This window comes from Hippopotamus amphibius, chromosome 1 (assembly GCF_030028045.1).
Source record: "Hippopotamus amphibius kiboko isolate mHipAmp2 chromosome 1, mHipAmp2.hap2, whole genome shotgun sequence".
Lineage (NCBI taxonomy): Eukaryota > Metazoa > Chordata > Mammalia > Artiodactyla > Hippopotamidae > Hippopotamus > Hippopotamus amphibius.
Genome location: NC_080186.1, coordinates 18,384,212 through 18,400,890, shown reverse-complemented (window position 1 = coordinate 18,400,890; position 16,679 = coordinate 18,384,212). Strand labels below are relative to the sequence as shown.

The 16,679-nt window shown below is 44.5% G+C and overlaps 1 protein-coding gene, 1 long non-coding RNA gene and 1 other non-coding gene across 3 annotated transcripts in view; 2 read left to right on the top strand and 1 right to left on the bottom strand.

The window, feature by feature from the left end:
* Positions 1 to 53: 53 nt before the first annotated feature.
* On the bottom strand, positions 54 to 6,621 carry PITHD1 (PITH domain containing 1). Its single transcript, XM_057699776.1, has 6 exons — positions 6,307 to 6,621; positions 5,625 to 5,668; positions 5,173 to 5,250; positions 2,302 to 2,406; positions 1,533 to 1,641; positions 54 to 992 (listed from the first exon to the last, which is right to left on the bottom strand). Exons 1-6 carry the CDS (start codon positions 6,502 to 6,504, stop codon positions 891 to 893), a joined length of 636 nt encoding a protein of 211 aa, XP_057555759.1. The 5' UTR covers positions 6,505 to 6,621; the 3' UTR covers positions 54 to 890.
* Positions 4,144 to 4,216, top strand: TRNAG-UCC (transfer RNA glycine (anticodon UCC)). The gene has a single exon. It is a non-coding gene; the product is annotated as a tRNA-Gly (tRNA).
* Positions 6,622 to 6,714: 93 nt separating the features above from the next.
* The window catches only part of LOC130831499 (uncharacterized), a 29,627-nt gene continuing 19,662 nt past the window's right edge, over positions 6,715 to 16,679 (top strand). Inside the window, exons 1-2 of the long non-coding RNA XR_009048064.1 lie at positions 6,715 to 7,182; positions 10,673 to 10,744. This is a non-coding gene — a long non-coding RNA (uncharacterized LOC130831499). The remainder of the gene's footprint in view (positions 7,183 to 10,672; positions 10,745 to 16,679) is intronic.

Here is a 16,679-nt window from a genome sequence, read left to right as displayed (position 1 = left end):
GTAAAGTAAAGGTTTCATAAGTACTACCAAGAACTCAAAAGAATATACAAACATTAAGTCTGGCAAGGATTTATTAGGAAGCTTATTAGTCACAGTGAATAAAAAGCCATGAACAGAAGAACTGAGATCTCCAAATTCTGCCACTGGGCTTACAACACTAATTAGAAGCTAATAAACATTAAGGATGTCCCAAGGGGAATCTTATCTAAGTCCCAATCTTACCCCAACCAAGATACCCACAAACATAAACGATGCCCATGCTCTCCTCAGACTGCTTACCTGGGCAGCAGGAAAAAAGACCTTCTCCTCAAGCTATCAAGCATCGTCAAGAGATTCCTGCTCTTCTAGCTATAACCATGGGACACTAGTGCACGACAGACAACTCCAAGCTGGGCAACTTGACAAGAATGTTGAAAGATGGCAGGGAGAAGGAGCAAGCAGGGACGAGTATTTCTAGCTGGAGACCCTCCTGATGGTTAATACAAACACAGTGCTGAGGCTTCAGAAAGTTTACTGCAGCCCAGGAATAGTTTCCATTAAAAAAAAAAAGTCACACAAAAATCCTGCCACAAAGCAACAAGACACTTGGGATCCCATGGCCACATTAACCGGGGAGGCAGGCATTATCCATGACTGCCAGATGCTGACCACCCTAAGACCCAACTTCTGCAGGGCCCTAGAGAACCACGATTGTCCCTCGGCACCCACACAACCCTTCCCGGGGGTGTGGCGTCTTCCATAGGCCAGGTTTCTGCAGCAAGCCCCAAAGACAGAGCTTGGCAGAGGCTGTGGCAGCCAACTCTCTCTGGAGCCCCATCTCTCTGTCCTTCCCAACAGGATGTTGTACATCTTCAATGACACAACACCTCTGTGGGAGCCTTGGCCAAGCCTTAGGAAATAAAGTGTGTCTGTGGGGTAACCTGATGGACCCTGTGGTCGGCTGGGTTGGCTGATGCTTCATAATTGCAGATGGTCACCTCATGTCGGCGAAGCTGCAAGAAAATTGAGAGGCTGGGTTAGCTGGCCATTTCCCAGACCACACAATGGAGTAGTCCTTATTCAGGTTCATTTCTAGAAGTCACCATCTTATCTTTTCCCTGTTCTGATACTTTTTATCCTGAGAAGCTTGGATAAGATCAAATCAATGATTCACCACATAACTTAGAAGATTCATTCCTCCACTATAATGGAGGCACCATGAGAAGAGGGCCTTGTCTATCTTGTTTATCACCCTATCTCTGGTGCCTGGAACAAGAAAGGTTATCAACAATGTTAAATGAAGGAAAGAATTTTAAGGTGAAAAACTGCATTGATATCAATTGTATTATTTCAACCCCCTTAAAATTCCTATAGCCTGTCAAATGAGATGGACAGTTTACAGTGATGAAACGAAGAAAAATTAGCGACTGGGAGCAATCAATGTCTCACTTGCTCTTCTTCCTTTCCTTCAAGCTCCTACTACCACAGCATGCAGATACATACACATATGTACACATATTAGAGGGGCAATAATTTTTCCAACCCCATCTTACCTCAGTCCATTCTCCTCTCAGGCCAATATAAAAGACCTTTGTGGTATCAGCTCCAAAGTTTTTTGAAATATGGATTGAGAGATGATAGACATTTGAAAAACGAGAAATTCTAGAGGATGAAGGAGTGGAGAGAGAAGACAACAATTAGAGTTCAGCAGGAAGCTCACCACCACGTCAAAAACATCAATTCCAGCTCCATCTTGTGGTAAAACCCAGGCAAATATCAGGGAACAATCTTGGGGTCTTAAGTCTCATTCTTCTCCTTTGGAGGAGCAATTAATACAGTGAACATTTACTGAACATCTGCCAGATCCTGTCCAAGGCAATGGGGACAGAAAAATGAATCAGTGCTGCCCTGCCCGCAAGGAACAGGAATGAGAAATGCTGTGTGACTGCGCAGGGATCTGAAAGCAATCTCAGGAAAAAGAGAGAACTAGTGAAGAGATAAGGTGGCCACATGTAACTTGGCTACTGTAAGCCCACTATGCAAACAGGAATTCTGAAAAAATCTTTCCTAAACCATCCTAGGAGCTCATTCAAATCTATCAATTGCTTCCAGGTTAACAAGACTGTGGCTTGCGCTGAACCTCTGCCAAAATTTGACGAAGCCTAGGATTAGGCCTCTCCGTTGTTTTAACTTGTTTCTGATGCTAAGGGAGCAGGAGATGGGCCAAAAACAAACCGCAAGCCCAGTAAGCACTAATGCACAGATGCTCATCGCAAATGAGGGAGCGCATGCCAAAGAGTGGAGGAGAGGCCCAGTGCTTACTTTGTAGCATACTCTAGCTCTCCTGTGAGGTCCCGGTTCAGACTAAAGGTCTGATCTGGCTCCCTGTCTGTATCATCAAAGGACATCTGTGGAATGTTCTTGTACCTGAGAAAGGAAAGGGGAGAAAAATCAAGAAATGTGCATTATCACATTTTTCAGATTTTCAAAACTTCCTACTGACTCCTCAAATTGCCCTCAGTTCTATCAAAAGGAGATCAAATTTTGGAAATGGCATTTTACTGGCATTTATACACAAATATCTTTAATCCAACAAGAAAAGAGCTGAGAACTGCAACATAAGCCAATGGCATCTCTGAGTGGGTTAAGATCACATGAGAAGCAATACACAAAGCAACAGCTCAAACTGGGTCACATGCAGCAAATGCATGGAGAAAATAAGCAACTCAGCACATTCAGACCAAGCTGAGGATGTTAAATAAAACAGCTTACTCATGGGGAAAAAAATACTTTGGCAGAAACATACTAAACACAGTTAAGAGATAAGATCAGGTAACCCAATGCTCATTTTTTTGTGTTCAAAATTACCCTATATACTGAGTCATCTTACAAAGCTTGAAAAAATACAATTTGGGGATTTCCATTTTAAAGAGAGCACAAAAGGCTACCAACTCACAATGGGCTTTGGAAAGTCAAATAAAGCTGCTAGTGAAGAAAAAAATTTTCAAAGACATATCAAAGAAACAGCAGTCTCTTCTATAACTCACATATCCTAAAGAACTGAGCCACACACCCCCACAAACCCTAGAGTGTTTTATTAACACACCCACATGGGAGGGGCCTAGATATTAGTTGCAGCAAAATGCATGTAACATAGGAAAGCAAATGTTTGCTTCAAAGTGTTTCTAAGAATGATGCACAGAATAATAATAATAGTGAACATTTATGAGCAGCATTATGACCGGCAGTGTAGCACTGTGGTTAAAAGAAGTGTCTCTAGAGCCAGACTTCCTAGGTTTAAAGCCTGGCTCTGTCCCTGACCAGCTGTGTAGCTGTGGACAAGTGATTTAATCTCTGTCTCTTAGTTCATCACCTGCAAGATGGGGACAGTGATAGTACATATCCCATACAGTTGACGTGGACATTAACTTGAACCAATTCTAAGAGACACACTCATTAAATAATTTATTACAGGAAATTTCAAACATACACAAAAGTAAAGAGAAAAATATAATGAATCTCCATATACTTATTACTGACCTTCAATAGTCAACATTATGCCAATTTTGCCTATCACCCCCACTTTGTTTGTGCTTGATATTTTGAAGCAATCCCAAATATATCATTTCACTCATAAGTATTTCCATATATATCTCTACACAGTAAGGATTTCTTAAGGAAAAAAACCCAAAAAATCGGGCTTCCTAGGTGGCGCAGTGGTTAAGAATCTGCCTGCCAATGCAGAGGTCACGGGTTCAATCCCAGCTCCAGGAAGATCCCACATGCCACGGAGCAACTAAGCCCGTGTGCCAAAAAAAAAAAAAAAAAAAAAAAAAACCCAAAAAACCAAAAACCAAAAAAAAAAAAAAAAAAAATCCCCCCAATACCATTTTACATTTAACAATTAGCAATAATTCTTTAATATTATCTAACACCTAATCCATGTTCAAATTTCACTGATTTAAGTCTCAATTTAACTTTTTTAATATATCAATGACATGTCATACTTGAACGGATACTACTTTTTTATCAATGGTACATAAAATAACGGTGCATTTTATAATCAATGACATCTTAGATTTGATAAAGTACAAAGTGCTTAGAACTGAGGGCTATGTAAGTATTTGCACCTGCCTTTCCAAAACTGGGCATGTACTAGGGAATTCTCTGGTGGTCCAGTGGTTAGGACTCTGCACTTCCCCTGCAGAGGGCCCAGGTTCAATCCCTGGTCAGGGAACTAAGATCCCATAAGCTGTGCATCGTGGCCAAAAAACAAACAAACAAAACTGGGCACATACTATGTTCCAGATTTATTCTAAACTCTTTACATATTATAGCTCATTTCTCTCCACAATCTTAAGAGGTTCAGACTATTGCTGCCATTTTACACATGAAAAAATTGAGATACAGAGAAGTAATGCCCAAAGTCATGCAGCCAGCAAGTGTTGTGTACAAGAAGGATTTGAATCCGAGCAGTTTATTCCAGAGCCCACTCTTAACCACAAGGCAGCATAGATGTCTAATCTTGTCCAGCCAATCCATCTCCCAAGTAAATGAGTCTCCAAAAGCATCAACTCAAACATACTTAATTTCTTTAAAATGATTAAATATGTGGCTTTGCTTTCAAATTCACCATTTAACCCCTTCTTCTAGAAAGGCCACACTGGAATAAGGCAACCTGTCAGAAAGGGTGTCAACAGATTCAGTGTCACAAGAGGTATACTGAACTTTGCTAACTAAAGGCCATGCAAACTCAGATGGAGCGATTCCATCTCAACAAAACACACAGAAAAACTGTAACTGTCTGAAACAGCAAGGGAAAATGTTGAAGCTAACCCCAAGAGTAAAACCCTTCAAGATCATTTGAGATCTGCAGCTGGGTTATTAAGAAAACTGCAAGGTCATCAACAGTTGGCATTTGAAAGATGCTCTCTGAATGAATGGTACTATAGCAAATACTTTGAAGAGAGACAAGCTTCTGGCCCTAAAGGTACTTAATCCAAAAATGTTGTTAATTCAGAAAGAGATAAGTGTACTCCGATGCAGAACAAACTTAAGACTTTTTTTTAAGAGGGGATGGGGATATTTAACCCAGTAAAAAGAAAAAATTGTATTATTCTGGAATAAAGTGCTACCAGAGAAAAGAGAAAAAGGGATAGGAGCTTCTTGAGGGCCTAGACCCCTGCCACTTACAGTCTCATCTCAGAGGGGTGTGAGTCATCATCTTCTCCCATTATAATGATGCCTTTGAGCTTGACATTGCCTGTAAATCTGCCAAAATGCAAAAAAGAGGGTTGTCAACCTGGGTTTGAATCTCTGCTGAGCTGTGTGACCCTGGGCAAGACCTTCCCCTTTCTGGGCTTCAGTTTACTCACGTGTCAGTCTTGTACTAGATAATTTCTAAGATTCTGTCTGCCTCTAGCATTCTGGGGTTCTAAGAAACTTACCTTGATTCAGTTATCGTTTAACAAATACATCTTTTTGCACCAAGAAAGCTATGATGCTTTCCTCCTCACACCCACCTCGGTAATTTGCCCCACTGCTAGAAACAGATGTGTGCTCCTGACACAACCACTGAATGAATCCTGATAAGGCAACTGGGTACAGCCTATTCAGCCTGAAGCAAGCACCAAGGAGATACTTACGGAATATTAAACAGAAGCTCTTCATCTGCATCACTTTCAACAAACTGGAGGAGAGAGGGAGGAGAAAGCAACAAATATTTGCTGAGCACCTACAATTTCAGGCATCTTCCACCCTGTTTTACAACTGGAGCGCAACTGCAAATAAACAGTCAACCCCTCTCGGTTTTCCAGCGCTTACTAACTTCCAAGACGGATTAGCCCCCTGAAATTGTGTGCAAAGATCTGTGCCTACGCGGTCTACAGCTTTCAAATGGCTCTGCGACCCCACGGCGTAAATGCTGTAGACAGGATACCGTGCTTCATCTCCCTAGGCTGGTTTCTAGCCTTCATCAGGTGATAAGTGATCAGGCAGCCATGGGGACCAGTGATTAAACGGCAGGGAAAACGCCCTTATGGTCGTCCTCCCTCGCTACCCCTCCCCCGCCCCCACAGCCCTAGAACTGAACGTTGGCCATGTAAAGCGAAGCGCCCCTTCCCGTCTCCGGGCCTCAGTTCCACTACCTACAAAATGGGGAGATTCGACCGTGTTCACCTCTCAAAGGGCTGGCAGGAGACCGGCACGGGAAAGCGCTTGGCACTCAGGCCGTGGTTATTTTTAACGTCGGGAACGAGGCTGACTGAACAGACTGGCGGCCTGAGGCCCCGCGCGCGTCCCCACCCGCCCAGGCCCCGGAAGGCCCACCTTGGAGCGGTCGGTGCGCTCCTCCCACGGCTTGAAGACGCCTCGGCCGCTGCCCTCGCGGCTCTCGTTGAGGCACTGCAGCCGCTCCAGGTCGATGCGCAGGTACAGGCCGTAGGCCAGGCCGCGCTGCTCGGGCGGCTCCTCCCGTTCGGCGGCGCAACGGCAGCCGCCCCCGCCGTGGCTGTGGCCGTGCGACATGGCGACGCCGCCGCCGCCCGCGCGTCCCCCCTCAGCCCCTTCGCCGCCGCCGCCGCCGACCGCGACTCGTTCGTTTCGCTCCGGCCGCCAAGCGCGCCGCGGCCGCCGCGTCGTAAAAGGCGCCCCTGTGCGGCGCATGCGCGTGGGGGGAAGAGGGCGGGGCTCGGAGAGGGTGCCCGTTAGCTAAAGCGCTTCCAGGGGCCGGGGGATTAAGGTGGCATTTTTCAGTCCTGGAGACGCACGCTGTTGTTTTTCCAGCTTCACAGATGTGGAAACTGAAGAACAGAGAGATTAAGCTGGCGTTCCGAGTAAACGGTGGGGCTGGGTTGCGAATCCTCTTCCTCCTTAGGCTAAAGTCTGTTTTCTTTTCGTTTACCACCAACGTTTTTTGGGAGCTGGTGGCACAGTGATAAGGCCCTGACGAGTAGGGAGCACCTCATCACTGCCGCATACGTGCAAGCTTTGGCGCTTAAAGCTCACAGACCCACTTTCATAACCACTTTCTTCACGGTGGGCTTAGCGGTGGAGACCACGGGCTTTATGGACCGCTGAATCTGGAGACAGGTCCTGGGTCTGTTATTGACTGTGTGACGCTCTGAATAAGTCATGTTTCCCATCGTGAGACTTCGTTCCTCGTCTGTAAAGTGGGAATAGTAATATCTGTTTCATAGGATCACAGTGAGTATTAAATGAAATAATGCTCCTCAAGAAAGCACAGTGGCTGACACATGGTGAGAATTCAATAGTTGAGTCAGATCTTGGTTCAAATCCAAGCGCTGCCACTTACTAGCTGTGTGGCCTTGGGCAAGTGATTTAACCTCTCTGAGTCTGATTTCACCCCCCTGTAAAGTAAAAGGATTGGACTAGATGACCTTTAAGTCCCCTCCCCATGTGATATTTCAGAGCAGATTTTTCTCTTTTTTTAATTAATTAATCAATTTAATTTTTGGCTGAATTGAGTTTTCATTGCTGCACACAGGCTTTCTCTAGTTGCCGCGAGCGGGAGCTATTCTTGTGGTGCGCCGGCTTCTCATTGCTGTGGCATTTCTTGCTGCAGAGTACGGGCTCTAGGTGCTCAGGCTTCAATGGTCGTGGCGCACAGGCTTAGTGGCTCCATAGCATGTGGGATGTTCCTGGCCCAGGGATCGAACCCATGTCCCCTGGCAGATTCTTAACCACTGTGCCACCAGGGGAGTCCCCAGAGCAGAGTTTTCGAACGGCTGGTTGTGACCCATTAATAGGCCTTAAAATCTATTTAGAGGATTGTGACCAGCATTAAAAAATTAAATAGAATAGAATAAAAAATTCAGAATGTATTACACATTTTAGTCTCCATTTATGCAACTTTTGTTTCAGCTCTAGATTTGTATACTCAGGTGCAATTTGAAGGATTTTTCATCTTGTGGGTTGAGATCGAGAGTGGAAAGCCACTGTTTATAGTTAAAACGAATCTGGTTTCGGGGTAGAATGTGTTCTTATTCCTTGGTGGAGACAGAGAGATAGGATGTTGAGAGAATGAAGGGATACTTTGGTTAGCCGCTACCCTTCACTTCTGGCTCTGAAGTATCCAGACCAGACTGGGGGCTGCAAACCAAAATATCCATCTGCTCAAGTTCCATTCAGAAATATTTGATGTCCCAGTTCAGTTCTTTGAGAAGTAGGCAAGCTGGGTTCTGGTTCAAATAGCTCAATGTCATGACTTATTCCTGCTTTCACATTATAATTTCAGGAAAGGGGCCTGGCACCTGCTAAACTATTTGATAGAATAATACACTCAGTAGCCTTTCTTTGGAAAGACTGAATCCCACTGCAGGACTAACCCAGGCCTTACACAGGCCTTCTACTCACCTTTGGCTTCTTTCCTATCATTGGCATCATTGTCTATCCTTTACTGTTTTCTCGAGCTCTGTGTGCCAGACATTGTGCTAAGCACCTTACATAGTTCATGTAGTTCATCTCAGTTATTTGTCACATGATCTTTAAGAGATAGAGAGTGTTACCCAATGTTATCCCCAATTTGAAGGTGAGGAAAATTGAGGCTGAAAGAGGTGAATTAACTTGCAAGAGATCAGATAGGGTTGGGTAGTAACTAGGTTTTAAGCCCAGTTTGTTTTCCTGAAACAAAAAGGTATACATGAAATAAATACGTTGTATCAATATCTTATACCTTGTAACAAATCACCCCAAAACTTAAAAGCGTTAAACAACAGCATTTATTATTTCTCATGGTTCTGGAGATCACCTGGACTGTTCTTTTCTGGGCAGCTTGACTGAGCTGATCTTGTTGATATGGGCTGTCAGCTGAGGTGATGGCCACAAGTCTCCAGCAGGCTACCTGAGCTGAGACACATTGTCGCAGTTGCTGAGTTGCAGGAAAGCAGGAGGCAAGACCCAATTGCACAAGCCCTTGTTAATCCTCAAACTCAATTATTTCTGATTGAGCCAAAACAAGTTTCATTGGCCAAATCCAAATTCAAGGGTGGAGAGATAGACTTCACCTTTTAATTGGAAGAACTACAAAATATTGTGGCTCCCTGCTCCTCTGCCCCCAATAGACCCTTTAGTTATCTTTTATTGTGTAACAAATTATTCCCAAATTTAACAGCTTAAAACAACTGTTAACATTGGTCTCACAATCTCTGCAAGTCAGGAATTTGGGAGCAGCTTTGCTGGGTGGGTGGGGGTGGGGGTCTGTCTTGGCTCTCTCACGAACTTCAAGTCTTCTGAAGGCTTGACTGGCTCTGGAGGATTCACTTGCAAGACGGTGCACTTGCATGGCTGGCAAGTTGGTGCAGGCTGTTGGCATGAAGCCTCAGTTCTTCACCATATGAACCGCTCCGTAGGACTGCTTGAGGGTCCTCATGACATGGTGGCTGGCTTTCACCAGAGCAAGTGATCCAAGAGAGAACACAGTAGAAACCACAATGTCTTTTATGACCTAGCCTTAGAAATCACATATTGTCCGTTCTACAGTATTCCGTGGGCCCATACATAGGTCAGCCGTATTCAGTGTGAGAGGGAACAACATAAGGGTGTGAATACCAAGAGGTAGAACTTGTTAGAGGCCCCTATGGAGGTGACTACCACACTACCATGTATTAAGTGGCCACTGAAAATGTCTTTAAACTTATATTTAATTGGTAATTTGGATGAGGATAGAAACTCTCAGAATGTTGAAGCTATTGCTCTGTTTTCTTCTAGCTTTGAGAAGTATAGTGCCATTCTGATTCCTGATTCTTTGTGTGGATTTCCCTCATTCCCCTTCTGGAAGCTTTTAAGATCTTCTCTTGGTCCCTAGTATTCTGAAATGTGATGCTGTACCTCTTTTGTCATTCGTTGTGCTGGATATCTGACAGACCTTCTCAACTTAGAAACCCTAGGACAGAATGTGAGCATACAGGTTAGGACACCTGCACGCCTATGCACGAGGCCCATTACAGGGAAACATATTTAGGGGTAGGAAAAGAAGGGGGTGAGGCTAGGGCCCTGTTCTCTCCCATTCCACCACCTTCTAGTGCAGAGCTCCAAAGGCTCAGAGATCTGAATGTAGCCTCCAGGTCGTTGTGAAAGTTTATCTGTCAAGGTAGCAGAATAGGCTGTATTTTTTGTTTGTGTGTTTTTGGCCAGGCTGTGTGGCTTGCAGGATCTTAGTTCCCCTACCAGGGATCAAACCTGAGCCCACAGCAGTGAAAGTGCAGAGTCCTAACCACTGGAGCACCAGGGAATTCCCTAGGCTGTATTTTATTTGAGTTCATTAGCTCCATTTATAACTTTTTAAGTACACTTCCATTTCTACTCTTGCCCCAGTCCCGCAAATATTGGTTATGGCCTGCTGGGCAAGTCGCTTAGCCTCTCTAAGCCTCAGATTTGTCATATATAAAATGGGAACAATAAAAGTACCTACCGTGTAGGGTTTTATCATGAGGGCAATATGAAATAATGTATGAGGAAGGTTTGGAACAACATCTGGTGTGTAGGAAGAGGGTAAATAGTGTCCATTACTTATTGCTAACCAGACTTTCAGCTCAGCGCCCACATCTGGTTCAATGGGAAATTGCAATTGCTCAGGGGGTTGGATTTGGAAGAAGCCAGCTGTTGCAGGGTAGCCTAGTTTTGATTTGCAGATAATGCCTTTCGCCTCTGCTTACTCTGTCTGTCTCTTCTCTAGCACTCCTATGTTGCAGGGATGTCTGAGGACAAATGGGAATTCTCACTGACTTCCAAGACTACCCTGGGGCAGGTAGGAAAAGCTTCAGATTTTTTTCTTTCTCCTACTCCCAGGTTCATCTGCAAACGTTTCTGAAACTAAAGGACTGCTGAATTTTTGTCCACCTTCCCTTCTCTCCTGTCTCAGTGAGGGTGGGAGAAACGAACTGTTTTTCTGTTACTTTTGAAAGCTTCCTTGTGGCAAACTGAGAGTACTGTAATAATAATAGCTGACAACCATATGGCACTAACAATGTGCCAAGCACTGTCCCAAGGGCTTTACTTTATTCTTTTAATCTTCATAATTATAGGTGTCCTAGTATCTTTATTTTACAGGTGAGAAAACTGGGGCACAGAGAGGCTAAGTAACTTGTCCAAGGACACACAGCTGGTTAGTAGTGGAACCAGGATTTGAACCCAGTAGTGGGCCTCCAGGGGCTGTGCTGAGGCTAACCACACTGAACCACCTCAAAATATTAATTAACATTTATTCAGTACTTACTCTGGTGCAAAGCTGAGACCCCAGAGCTCAGGCTCTTAACCACCATGCTATGCTTCACATAGCAGCTAGGTTACCTTGGACAAGTCATTTTCCTCAGAGCTTCAGTTATAACAACAGTCCTTTACTAAATGCCCATTCCATGTTGAGTCCTTCACCTAATTCATCATCAGCATCTTGGCTGACATGTCTTGAGCTCTTTTTTTGTTCCAGGCACTATTTTAAGCACTTTACATTTGAAGTCATTAAATCATTATATGATAGCTCCACAAGGTTGGTGTATTTTCCCCAATTTTGGGGGGAAAATGTTGAGGCACAGAGAGGTTAAGTGGCTTGCTGAAGCTTGGAAGTGTGGGATTCAAAGCTGGGTGGCCTTGTGGAGTACCTGAGAGTCCAGGTGACTGTGATTGCCTTTGGAGTTAGCAAATGTCTCCAGTTCTCTGCATCAAGGTACATGGATTGATTGTACTTCCCTGTACCCTTGAATTTAGGTGCAACCAGTGAAATATGATGGAAATGATGGATGTCACCACCTCTGGTCGTGGCTTAGGGTCCAGTGCAGTATTCTTCACTTGCCTTGAAAATCTTAGAAGGCCTCCCTCAGGCTGGGTTCCTGAGTGAGGATGACATAAAGTGGGCCTCCAACAGACCCTCAATGGACATGTAGTGTTGGGTGAGAAGCAAACCTTGGTTGTTTTGAGCCACTGAGATTTGCAAGTTGTTACTGCACAGCAACTAAGTCCAGGGGGCCTCAACCTCTTCTCTTTTTTGGCTTTGAAATAGTAGGAATGGCACTGGTATTATCTGATCTTTAAGGTCGAAAACATTCCCCTATGAAATCTTGGGCCTGGAGCTTTTTTATAGGGCAAGCTCCACAACTACTTTCTCTGTTTTTTCTATGGTAATGAGTCTGTTTAGATTTGCCATTTCTATACGGGTCAATTTTGGTAAGTAGTATTTTTCTGTAAAATTATCCACTTCATATAGATTTTCTGGTATATTGCATGTAGTTGTGCCACAGGGTTTTAAATACTGGGAAATTTTACATAGAAGTCTAGGTTTGTCTTTTCTTTAAAACTCAGAAGATGTGGCAACACTGGGCCCTGCCTTCCACCTGGAAACAATCAGGTGGAGCTGTGTAAACAGCTCTTTTTCCTTCTGTTCCCACCACCTACCACTATCTTACACCAAACTCGTGGTATTTGTGACCCTTGAGATAAGAAATTAGGTAGTGTCTGCCTTTTTGGTGGTCGTTAGGGGCTATGGTTTAAAGGACCTGAAATAGATAGGAGTCCAAAAGCAGAAAAGCTAAACTAATCCTATCTGGGGCAGCAGGGGCTAAGATTTCAGTTATCAGGAAGGACTCGACCTCAGAATAGTTCTCACCTTGTGACCGTAAAGCTTTAATAGGAAACAGAACTTTGCCTTTCATTCTACTTTTGGAGAGAATGAAGGAAGGACAGTAAAATTTAAAGAGCTCCACTTCTCTCATTGAATCCTTACAAGAATTCCTGTGAGGTGTCATTACTCCCATTTCATAGATGAGGAAACTGAGGCTGAGAGGTGCCACAAAGCTAAAGAGTGGTAAATCCAGGATTTGAACCTGAATCTGACTTATCCCAAAGCTCATGTGTTGTTTTCCCACTTCACGAGGCATTCCCAAACCAGGCTGCTCATCAAACTCACTGGGGGAGGCCTATAAAAAAAAGTACCTATTTTCAGATCCTACCTCCGACCAGTTCAGATTTCTGCAGTGGGGCCAGAAATCTGTACTTTGAACAATTATTTGGGGAATTCCCTAGTAGTCCAGTGGTTGGGACTCCGTGCTTTCACTGCTGAGGGGCTGGGTTTGATCCCTGGTTGGTGAACTGGGATCCCACAAGCAGCAGAGTGCAGCCAGAAAAACAAAACAGTGACTTGTGTAGTTATTTCATTACTGTCTCCCCTACTAGATGAAAGCTCCATGAAGGCAGAGGCCGTGTCTGTCTTACGCAGTGACACAGAGTGGGGGCAACACAAGTATTTGTGTTGTGCGACTGAATATGCAAGCTCCCAAGCCCTGACACACTGGCTGCCTGTGAAGAGCTTTTAAACTATTTGTGGAAAATTCTCTGGAGCAGTTCTCAAACTTTACTGTGCATTATAAGAACTGCTTGGGTGTTGTCTTTCTGTTTTTTGTTTTTTTTTAATGCACACTCTGGGGCCCCAACCCCAGAGATTCTATGCTTATGAAACACGGGTGTAGCTATATAAAATTTTGATGGCTTGAACTTTCCTTGGAAGTTTCTGAAGAGTTGAGACAGTAGGCATCACAGAAAGAAAAGTCTGGGGGCCTGTGAGGACAAACTGCCTATTTCATACCAGATAACCAGGTTAGCCAAGTCACCAAGGAGATACTCAGGGAGATGTGGACCCCTAGTAGAGAAACCTGTGAAAAAGACATCTGTCAAGGTGATGAGCCAGGTAGAGGATTCTTCTGGGCATCAGTTACACGAAGCAGAAAGAAGAAATCATTCCTAGAAATGAGGGCCTTGCCCTGGGCATCTTTCTGCGTTGGAGGTTGGCTTTATTCCAGAAGCCTAACTTTGGGTATGTGTTTGCATGTGAGATGGGAAATGTGACTGAGAACTTGTGCTTGGGAGTCAGACCAGCAACACACAGCACCACTGGTCACCATTGTGTGACCCTGGGCTTAATTTTCCTTTGCTTCAGCTTTCTGTTTTTAAATGGGGGCCATGACAACCTACCTTGTAGGATCATTGTGATAATCGAGATAACGTATGTGTATGAGACGTGGTTCCTGGCACACGGTAGGTGTATAACCGGTGAGGTCAGTTACTCTTACTTGACCATGAGCACCAGACTTGATTGCGTGTTACTCTGTATCCCAGGGTCTAATACAGGTCTTGGCTCAGCAAATGTTGAATTAATGAATAAGGGACAAAGGGCTAACTTACAGACTCCAAGTAAAATCATCCATCAGATACCACGTTCCATCATTAACTTCAATGCATAGTAATTTCTAACATGAGAATTAGATCCGGTAAAGAATTGGGAAAAATAAGTCCAGACTGTACACCAAGAATGCCCTCTTTAGGAGAGAAGGGATAATTAAACCGTATTGCCATGAGATTTTTTTTTTTAATTTATTTTACTTGTGTTGGGTCTTTTTTTGCTGTGCGCGGGCTTTCCTTTTAGTTGCGGTGCGTGGGCTCCTCGTTGCCGTGGCTTCTCTTGTTGCAGAGCATGGGCTCTAGGCACATGGGCTTCAGTAGTTGCAGCACATGGGCTCAACAGTTGTGGCTCACGGGCTCTAAAGTGCAGGCTCAATAGTTGTGGCGCACGGGCTTAGTTGCTCCGCGGCATGTGGGATTTTCCTGGGGCAGGGATCGAACCCGTGTCCCCTGCATTGGCAGGTGGATTCTCAACCACTGCACCACCTAGGAAGCCCCTGCCATGAGATCTTGAGGTTTGATGTGAGAACCAACCCTCTCAATGTATGCAGGGGCTGAAACCAACCCCTTGGCTCCACCCGCGAATGCTGAAGCTCCCTCAGCTCAGCAAGGGCCAACACAGCAGGTTCTTACTAAGCCCTCGCTGCCATGACCTTTCTCTGCCTGCATGCTCACTGTGCTCCCATTAGGAAGCCAATGTAAGACTGAGGAGACCTACCTGGGTCCTCCCCACCCCCCAGAAGTGACTGAAAGCTAGAGTGGCACACACTTTGCAGTCAGGGAATCTGAAATCCTTTCCTTGGCCACGTACTAGCTATGTGGCTTTGGCTGTCATTTCACCCCTCAGAGCCTCAGCTTCTAACTGTAAAACGGGATAACAGCTCAGTCCCAGGGTTCCAAGTACAACAAGGACAGAGCCTTGTTGCACTAGGTCCCCACCAAGTGCTCATCTTTATCTGAGTCTCCTTGCTTTGCTCATAGGGTTCTCTCCCTTTCGTTCCCCCTTTCCCAGACCTTCTGTGCTACAGACAGCCAGAAATCCAGCATCCTTTATGCCCAGCCCAGGGATTAAGATCTCTACCTCATGGCCCAGGAACCAGACATTGTGACCAACTTCCATTCTCTGACACAATAAGGGAGAAAGGAAGAAAGACAGCAGCATATGGGTGTTTTTTTGTTTTTTTTATTTAGACATGGAATTTTCCTTCCTTTTCATATAACTTATCTAATTAAAATATTCATCTTGGTAGTTACCACAAAAAAGTAACATAGAAAATTGTATTTACATTTTGGGACCAAAATACAAAGGAAGAGCAAGATTATACCTTGCTCCTTTCCCTCCCACTTCCCGGAAAGAAAGAAAAAGCCCCAAAGAAACTGCTCATTACACCAAGGATCACAAAGGGTTAATTTGTAATTTGGTGATTTGTATGTAGTGTAGCACAGAAAAAAAAAATTGCACAATTTTTCACAAATGAGACCAAAGGTTCAACATCATCCTGTGTCTGCTCTGCAGCCATCTCAATAACCCAGGAGAGGCGGTCATTTAGAAACTCTGTTTTTCCTCTTCCCTCTTCTCACCAAGTCACATCCCTGATGCAGACACTCTTGGAAGGGAAGGGGGAGAAATCTGGCTCTATGCAAACAGGGGTGATCCAAAGATGAGTAGTGATGCTGAGATATGTCTTCTCTTCCCTCCCTGCCCAAAGACTCCTAATAAAGGAAATTACATCACACACAACTGAATCAAATATGAAAAACTGGTTTCAATGGTAAAGACTTGAACACACAGGTGAGAGACAAATTCAAGGTGTGGACACCTAGAGGAAACTATTCTAGGCAACAGATGTCTGGCACCTGACCCAGATGCTCATTTGGTTTTAGATAAGAGGCTTCCTAATATCACATTTGGGGAGCAGGCTGGGGGACTGGTGGAATGGTAATACAAACCATCAAGAGAAAGAATGCTTTACCCAATTCAAAAATACAGCAGATTAAAACACAGCAACACTTGCATCCCTCAGGTACCCTGCACAGCAGCGCACACTGAACAATGCAGATTTTGCTGCAGACTTCTTGCTGTGTTCTGCAGTCTTCAGAGTTAGCCTACCTGAGGTCTCTAGGACGGTTAAAAACAGTGGGCTCCATATTCTGGGCTTTGAGTGAGCTTGTCAAAGGGACTATTAACTGCCAAGCTCCGTGGGCTATATCACACTAACCACACCCTCAATCTGCTTCTCAGGTTTAAGGGTGGGCTTCTCAAATTTACAGTATCTACATCTATCTGGGTCACAACCAAGTGGGTTCCTACTATATCAGTGCCCTTCAACAGCCAACAGGACACTGACACTGTCCTCCTACTTCTGATTTTTCCTCCTATGTCAATTTGAAAGTGAGATCCTCCCTTCCCAAACCTGTGGATGCCCTTGTGGCTCCCCCATCCTGATGCTACAGCTCAGACCCTTTCCTTAAACTGGTCCTTCCCTCCAAATTCTGATTTAAAGACTCAAAAAGTA

What these genes read in the sequence shown, in the direction of transcription:
- PITHD1 (XM_057699776.1), bottom strand. Translation starts at nt 6,504, where the DNA reads ATGTCGCACGGCCACAGCCACGGCGGGGGCGGCTGCCGTTGCGCCGCC. An exon ending in GAGCTTCTGTTTAATATTCC is followed by an intron (nt 5,251 to 5,624) that starts GTAAGTATCTCC and finishes GCATTTTGGCAG; the next exon opens with ATTTACAGGCAATGTCAAGC. An exon ending in CACCCCTCTGAGATGAGACT is followed by an intron (nt 2,407 to 5,172) that starts GTAAGTGGCAGG and finishes TTCCTTTCTCAG; the next exon opens with GTACAAGAACATTCCACAGA.